Genomic DNA, 8,293 nt, shown 5'->3' with positions numbered 1-8,293 from the left:
TTGTCCGCAACATAGGAATTCCAATTAATGTCTCGGTGCCGCCTTTCAAGTCCTCAGGTTGAGACTGGCATGTGGTGCTACAGGGATCGAACCGTAAAAGTTTCCAAAACGCACCCGATGTAACAGGATTGTTGCTGCATTCGATTGTTTTGTCTTAAGCAAAATTAGTCTCAATCTATTTCGCAGGCTGCAAGACTGTCCATTATTATAGCCCTCCAGGGATACGGCGCACTGTATAGCAATAGTGGTCAGAATTTCACTTCGTTATATATTTTTCAACATCTTCCAGAAGCGTGACACTCTTCCCTAAGCTTGAATTGTCCATAAATCAGCGGTTTGAACCGTTGCCATTGATGCAGCCATACGTCGAGGCGACAAAGGACAGCATAGCACCTGTATTTCATTTGGCAGCACTCACTGCCTACAAAAATACACACAAAGAAAATATCACTTCTCAGCACGCCTTCCACCGACCGGGCGCCTCTCACAAGGGCGGCGCGCCAGCCTAGTTCCGACCTCGCTCACAGAAGATTCTCCTTGTTGTCGTCCATCAGCTCGCCGCCCGAACCGTGCGTGGTGTCGAGTGTGCTCTCCTCCGCCTCGCCGTCGGCCGTGTCGTAAACGCGCGCGCGCCGGCCGCCCTTGAACAGCACCGCCACCAGGTTACGCGCACCGCTGACGGCTAGCCGGACGGGGGCGATGTTCTCCAGCTGGCGGGCGGCGCCGCATGCAGCCGGCCCCGTGCCGCCCAGCAGGGCCGCCACGTCCAGCTGCAGGTAGGCCGGCGGCCCAGCGTCAGTCACCAGCGCCGACAGCACCGACCCCGAGAAAAACTGGAGCTGGCGGAGGCATGGCGCGGCGGCGGCCGGTGACGGCAGACCCAGCGCCGGCAGCAGCTCGGCCAGCGACAGGTGGAGCGGCGTCGGCGGCGCCGCGCCTCCGCCACCCGCCGCCAGCGTCAGGCGCGCTGAGCGCTCGTCTGCCAGTACGGCCAGGAAGGCAGCCGGCTCGGCCGGCGCCACCGCTGACACGGCCGCCAGTCGGCCACCGCTGCGGCCGAGCGACGCCGGCGCGGCCGCGCGAAGCGTGCGCGCGCCGGCTGCGTCCGTGTCGGCGAACAGCTGCGCGATGGCGCGCCGCAGCGCGTCGCGCTCCTGCAGCAGCGAGCGAGCGCCATTCGTGGGCGCCACCACACCGGGCGTGGCGGCCAGCTCGGCGCTGTCCACCAGCAGGCGGCGCCAGGCGTTGCGCTCGTGCGCGGGCGGCGTCTCAAGTTCGGCGCTGCGCAGGTACATGCCAACGCGCTCCAGGTGGACGCCGCGCGCCGTGACGCTGTCGCCCAGGTTCGTGTCAATGAACTCGGCGATGAAGGAGAGCTCCTTCTGCGATACTTTGGCGTAGTCGGGCGGTACAGCCACCTCGGCCAGACGCAGCATCACCACGTACAGCCAGCGAAAGAAGGCCTTGAAGTTGCGCGTCGAGCTGTCGATCACCTGCTGCAGTTCGGTGGCCTTGATCAGGAAGAGGGCGGCCGCCTGCTGGGCCGCCGCCACGCGCGCGCCGCTCAGACCCAGGTGGCCGAACCGCTCCGTGTGACGCGCCATGCCCGCCACCTGGCGGCCGGGAGCGGTGTTAGTGCGGCCGGCGCGCCACCCTCGGCCAGATCGAGTCAGCCCGGCGCAAGGGTCCCGCGCGAGCACGTCCCATTGCGAACGTCATGACGTCATGCGTCCAACACACCTGTGGAAGTGCGAGCACGTATCGAGCCCGCTGGTCCAAAATCTACACTACCTCGAGCACATCCATTAGTTACGAGACCAAAAAGGCTTGCAATCGATGGGCATGTGGAGCGGCAGCCTGCCGGCACTTGGGATCGCAATCCGTGCCGCGCTGCGTGCACACACTGAACTCGATGCAGCTGTACATCCACGCCCTGCCCGGGAGAGCCGATCGGACCACCGGCCTGGACGCCGCTCCCTCCTCCGCCCCCTGACGACGACCGAGTCGTGGGCCGCCCGGCGCTCACCTGGTCCAGCTGGTCGGCGATGCGCAGGCCGACCGACTGCAGGTGGCGCAACACCAGGCTCTGTATGTTGGTGTAGCTGAGCTCGATCGAGTGGCGCAGCTTCTTCAGACCCGTGTCGGTCAGGTCGCTGAGCAGGAACTGCTCCATCTCCGGCGACGGCACACCGAACATCATCAGCTCCAGGAACTCCACCGACAGCGAGCTGTTCTCGCCCAGAGACGCCTGAAGGCCGAACCAGGGTAGCCGGAGTCACAGCCGGGGAGGGGGAGTTGCGGGTGGGGGAGAGTCACGGGCGAGAGGAAGAGCCAAAGGTGGAAGGGAAAGGAGTCACAGCTGGGGAAGGAATCACAGGTAGGGAGGAGTCAGGGACCGGCAGGGAGGGGGGGGGGGGGAGGACACCGGAGGAGTCGGCGGTCAGCGCCCTGCCTCCACGGATCGGCAGTCGCGTGCGACGGGCCCGATAAAGAAGGCGCGAAGCTCAACCAACGCCTGAGCAGCACGAGGAGGCATAAGCAGGTTATCTGATACCTAGCTGCTAGCAGCTCGGCACGAGTAGAGCATTAATTAATCAGATGTGTAGAACACTAATCCAAAGTTCAATGACTGCTATGCCGAAAAACTGGAACTTAGACGCATGGGCTTTCACAAGAAAAATCGCTACCTTGCTACTCAAAAAGCATCGTGTGTAAACTATAAAGTGATATTTTGTGCAGAGCATGATACCAATCTGGTTTTACAAAGCAACAAGTAAAACACATCACAAAAACAAGATTTTACAAAACAACACGTAAAACACATCAAAAGACAAAAATGCCGTTCTTTACTGTGCAGCGGCCACCAAGGAAACCAAGGCCGGCCTAAGCCAGTATACATCTAAACAACAAACAATATGGTAACAGCCCACAGGCGTGTACAGCCGCGCCCGGGCTGCGCCTCTGCATGTACAGGCGAGCCCGGGCTGCGCCTCCGCGCCAGTGGCTCTCACCTGAAACCGCTCCATCTTCGAGTCCATCTCGACTAGCACTGTCTCCCAGGCCTCGCAGATGGCCTGGATGGTGCGGTCCAGGTACAGCAGGTGGCTGGTGATTCTGCCATACAGCGTGGCCAGCTGCCGCAGCTGCTCAGAAGACTCGCTCAGCACCGACAGGTCCAGCTCGAGCAGCCACGCCTCGCCGCCCTCCGCTGTAACAGGATCGGCTGCTCAGACGACTCGCTCAGCACCGACAGGTCCAGCTCCAGCAGCCACGCCTCGCCGCCCTCTGCTGTAACAGGATCGGCTGCTCAGACGGCTCGCTTAGCACCGGCAGATCTGGTTCCAGCAGCCGCGCGTCGCCGCCCTCCGCTATGACAGCATAAGGTCCACTCAGCTTAAACATCCCCAGTTCATGCAGCATGGCACTTGGCCTTTTTCGCGCCAATGCCAGCCCAACGAAAAGCCTACCTTCCTCTACACCTGCAGTCTTGCCCTCCGGAGTTGCCATCTTACAACACACTGCTCTCGAGGTTTAAACAAAGTTATCAAAATTACAAGCGACAAATAAAAAATTAAAATGTTAACGTATTTTTTATTAATATCCATTACCGGGATTGGATGGCTATGAAACCCGGGATAATTGACTAAGTCTGGGGATCCCATCCCGTGACTGACACCCCTAGCAGCGGGCTTTCTGCTGCACCCCGGGTACGCCGCTGGCGCTCCCTCCCTCCCCACGCCGACCGCAGCGGGGGGACGCTGTCCCCGCCGGTGCCCTCCCACCTGCGGTGCCGGCCGACGGCTCGGCGGCAGCGGCGGCAGCGGCGGCGGCGGCCGGCTCGTCCTGCTCGCTGCAGAGCACCATCAGGCGGGCCAGATCGGCCGAGAAGGCCATGGCGCGTGGCGCGACGCCAGCGCCGCAGCTGTGCCGGCCGAACACCAGCAGACCGTGCAGCAGCAGCGTCACCTGGCCGTCCTGCGTGCCTGTAGTCGCCCCGGGTCAGACGCCGGATCCGGTACAGGGTCACACGGCTGTTCCGGCCCCGGCGACGGGTCTCACACAAGGTATCCTTAGTATTACATGTCCCTGAGGCAGGACTCAGGCCGCGTCAATCAAATGTTCTATAACAATATCTGCCCGATATGCCTGAGGAGGCCGGACAGTTACAGACGAACAGTCAGCTCGGCACAACCACGTGCTGGGTGCATACTCGTACAGCCCGATTAACTAGGACACCAGCTGCATTGTCTTACCCACGGCCAGAACGGTGAGAGACTTCATGTCGGCAATACCCTGCACGTCCTGTGGGTCCTCCTCGCTGTGTCTGTTCGCGGATCCGTACTGTTTGCTGAGCGAGGGCAGCGGCGGCAGGAAGTCTTCATCTTCGTCAAACGAGTCCTCCTCGCCTTCTGTCTGAAATACAGGACAAAGGAAAACTTAAACCATTACGAAACTGACGTGGTTGTCGTGAAGGAGAACCTGCTCGACCAACCATTGGTCGGTGATAATCACTAAATTATACTGCGCTTATAAGAAAAATAGCTGAAAGCCCCAACTTCTGCATATTAGTACCACAAGACACAAATAGATCTTCAGTTCAAAGATGAGCTTTTTTGCCTTCAGAAAGTATTGGATGGGTGGCACTGGATCAGTGGCGCACCTGACGTCGGCCGACCTGGAGGGAGCGGCATCTATCCGGCCTACTCTGATCAGCGGCGCACTCGACGTCGGCCGGTCCGGAGGGAGCGGCATCTATCCGGCCTACTCTGATCAGCGGCGCACTCGACGTCAGCCGACCCGGAGGGAGCGACATCTATCCGGCCTCCTCGGATCAGCGGCGCACTCGACGTCGGCCGGTCCGGAGGGAAAGGCATCTATCCGGCATACTCTGATCAGCGGCGCACTCGACGTCGGCCGACCCGGAGGGAGCAGCATCTATCCGGCCTATTCTGATCAGCGGCGCATTCGACGTCGGCCGGTCCGGAGGGAGCGGCATCTATCCGGCCTACTATGATCAGCGGCGTACTCGACGTCGGCCGACCCGGAGGGAGCAGCATCTATCCGGCCTATTCTGATCAGCGGCGCATTCGACGTCGGCCGATCCCGAGAGAGCGGCATCTATCCGGCCTACTCTGATCAGCGGCGTCCGCGACGTCGGTTGACCCGGAGGGAGCGGCATCTATCCAGCCTACTGTGATCAGCGGCGCACTCGACGTCGGCCACCTCGGAGGAAGCGGCACATATCGGGCCTCCTCCGCCACTTCCCCGGCCGTGCCCGGGTCGGGGGCGGCGGCCGTACCTTCCCATCAGGCGGGTCTGGCGCCGGCTCCTGCCGTTGAGCCCAGCTGAGGCAGACGGCCACGGTCGCGAACGTCTCCGAGTGCACCGTCTCGCCACTCTCCAGGTCCAGATACGACAGCAGGCCTGCCGCCAGCAGGCACGAGCGCGGTCAGCGGCATTCTCTTTGGGTTTTCATGACCCACACAGTTGCTGGACATAACTGGACAGAGCCAGAGGACACAAGGCCGCTAGTCTTTGCAGTGCTTGGCCCGACGTCACTGACCTGATGTGTATGCCACGGCCAGCACTCGGCCGTCGGGTCGCCAGCAGAGGGCGCTGACCGACACACCTTCTTCAGGTGGGTCCACAGACCACACACGGTGTAGGGTCATCCGGTACAGGGCCACACCACCTGAAACATGATAATACAGTGTATTGTCATACAGTACAGAGCCACACAACCTGAAACATGAATGTACAGCATAACATCATCCAGTACAGAGTCACACAACCTGAAACATGAACATACAGTGTAACATCATACAGTACAGAGCCACACAACCTGAAATATGAAAATACAGTGTGACATCACACAGTATAGATCCAGCCACCTGAAACATGAGCATACAGTGTAACATCATGCAGTACATAGCCACACAACCTGAAACATGAACATGCTGTGTAACATCATCCAGTACAAAGCCACACAACCTGAAACATGGACATACAGTGTAAAGGCATCCAGTACAGAGCCATACAGCCTGAAACATGAACATACAGTGTAATGTCATCCTCTGCAGTCACACAACCTGAAACATGAACACACAGTGTAACATCATGTGGTAAAGAGCCACACCATCTGAAAAATGGACCATACACACACAGAACAACATCTCTGTTGATATATGTGCCATCTGCATCATTAATGCACAATAACTGAGCCACTTCAAAAAATGATAATATTGTGTTCTAATCATGCCACCTGAAATACCATCCAAATGCAGCATTGTCTGATACAGAGCCAGAGTGTATCAAATACAGACCATACACCACATGTCACTTGATGCAGAGCCACAACTTCCACTTCTACTGGTGAATTCCCTTACCACTTGCCAGAGAGAAGGCTATGAGATCCATCTTTGGTGACCAGACCATGCTGCTGACCTCTGCTGGCAGCTGCTTTTCATAGGTCTGCTCCATATGTATGTCAGCCATGGCTGTGGGATGGAGGCAGTTTGCTTTATAACATTACATCTTAGCAGCAAACATTGCAGGCACTCTGCCAATCCTCCAAGCAGTGTGTGATAAGAGGCTTTAGCCCTTCTGGAGTGAAAAATTGTGTGAATGAGGCTTCAAGTGAGAACAAAACATATCCCCAGGAAACATGCACTGTGCACACAGCTGACACTGTGGGAACATTGTGTGGAAGAAGTGACAGCAAATGCAAAGCACTGACTAGCCACATTGATAAACACAACCACAAATATACAAAATCAAGAACTTGCTATTCTGAAGGTATCAGGCTTCATCCGGGGTGTTGATTTGTATATATAAATTCAGTTAAGTTCACATGAAAGCAAAATCCGCACCTGAAATTTGGTTTTTCCCCCTGAAGAGTGGGAAAAATTCCAAATTGTGAGACATACTGGGCACAAGATATTCCTGGTGAATTTGCACCATGTACACAACTGTCACTGTGGGATAAATCTTAGGTAACAGCTGACAGCAAATACTGGGCACTGGCATATTTCAGTGACTGCCAACAAGCATTATAAATCAGCAGCATGGAGTCTTGAAAGTCACTGGCTTCTTAACTGTGACAAAAATGTTTGTTCCACCATTTCAACATACGTATTATTCGTACATCCTGCACCTTTGACAACTGCGGAGCAGATAGAAACAAATGCTTTAAAGCCTGTATACCGCACCTGCTACACAATTCCCCAGAGCACATCCGTGCAACGTTGTGATTGATACGCCACGCGTCACTATGATGTTTTGGCAACATCATACCCACCTTGATATGTTCGATCCAGGACCAGAGGCGTAATCTCCTATTTAATTTGACATGATCGGCAGTGTCCCTACACCTCCCCAAATGGTCTACGGACCAAGCTCGCTACAAAAATGGCGCTATTGTTTCAAGCATCTTAAAAAGAGCGCACAGACAACACGGCACTACTTTGCGGCAGTCGGCCAACTTACCCTAGAGCATATTTAGTACTAATTTTTACTAAGAGTAGACCGGTATTAAGTACCAATCTGTGCTAAAAGCCGCAGGGTATAGGGCGCGTTCGCTCCAGGGAAAATTATTCAACGTTTATTATCTCTCCGGTAATCATATCCGATAATGAAACACAAGTTTGCTTGGCACACACACGTATGCGCGCAAAATGCTGGGTTTTAGTTGAAGAGCGCCCGGTTATCGTGATGGTATTAGACAAAAAGGCATCACACGTTTGAAGTTACAACTTATAGTGAGTTCAGTGACAAGTTTAAATTCTAGACGTAAGTTTAACTTTTCATGATGTGCACTAGGGTGCGTCATCAGTAACAAAACCAAGTGAGACAAGGAAATTCTTTGGCGCAGGAGTCCAAAAGTACACGGCATAGCAAAAGTTCTTCCCAAAAACTTAAATTCGTGATGCGCGAGCCGATCGAGATAACGCCATAAACCGACACACGGCATTGCAGTCATTCTATACTGGGCGGCGCCCGCTGTCGCAGGTAACATCAAGCTCCGGGCGGTAAGCGATACAAAATACTTCTGCGCATGGAAACAATGCTATCGAGCGCTCCTTGAGCCGTCGTACGAGAATGTGCTGGTCTAGGGTCTAATGTGCGGATCAGACATTGTCCAATTGATCGCCCTATGGCAGAAACTTTATATGCTGTGGAGTACGAACTCGTACGAGTATGCTGCTTAGTATTGCTTTAGACTTTCGCTTTTCTAAGACAACTCACATGATGCAAACAAAACCATGCATAGCATATGACTCAGAATACACTGTCC

At 55.7% G+C, this 8,293-nt stretch overlaps 1 protein-coding gene across 1 annotated transcript; it reads right to left on the bottom strand.

Moving 5' to 3' along the window:
* Nucleotides 1-521: 521 nt before the first annotated feature.
* On the bottom strand, nt 522-7,385 carry APC4 (anaphase-promoting complex subunit 4). The gene is made up of 10 exons (XM_037215405.1): nt 7,298-7,385; nt 6,387-6,497; nt 5,564-5,692; nt 5,300-5,424; nt 4,254-4,413; nt 3,835-3,983; nt 3,012-3,203; nt 2,027-2,248; nt 1,101-1,613; nt 522-599 (listed from the first exon to the last, which is right to left on the bottom strand). Exons 2-10 carry the CDS (start codon nt 6,493-6,495, stop codon nt 522-524), a joined length of 1,677 nt encoding a protein of 558 aa, XP_037071300.1. The 5' UTR covers nt 6,496-6,497; nt 7,298-7,385.
* Nucleotides 7,386-8,293: the final 908 nt, after the last annotated feature.

The sequence above is a fragment of the Pollicipes pollicipes genome, unplaced genomic scaffold, assembly GCF_011947565.3.
Source record: "Pollicipes pollicipes isolate AB1234 unplaced genomic scaffold, Ppol_2.1 Scaffold_3447;HRSCAF=4054_pilon_pilon_pilon, whole genome shotgun sequence".
In the NCBI taxonomy this organism is placed as follows: domain Eukaryota; kingdom Metazoa; phylum Arthropoda; class Thecostraca; order Pollicipedomorpha; family Pollicipedidae; genus Pollicipes; species Pollicipes pollicipes.
The sequence above is the reverse complement of the archived record's forward strand: the minus strand, read 5'-3'. Positions and strand labels throughout refer to the sequence as shown.

What these genes read in the sequence shown, in the direction of transcription:
- APC4 (XM_037215405.1), bottom strand. Translation starts at nt 6,495, where the DNA reads ATGGCTGACATACATATGGAGCAGACCTATGAAAAGCAGCTGCCAGCA. An exon ending in CAGACCCGCCTGATGGGAAG is followed by an intron (nt 4,414 to 5,299) that starts GTACGGCCGCCG and finishes CCTGTATTTCAG; the next exon opens with ACAGAAGGCGAGGAGGACTC. An exon ending in CGAAGATGGAGCGGTTTCAG is followed by an intron (nt 2,249 to 3,011) that starts GTGAGAGCCACT and finishes TTCGGCCTTCAG; the next exon opens with GCGTCTCTGGGCGAGAACAG.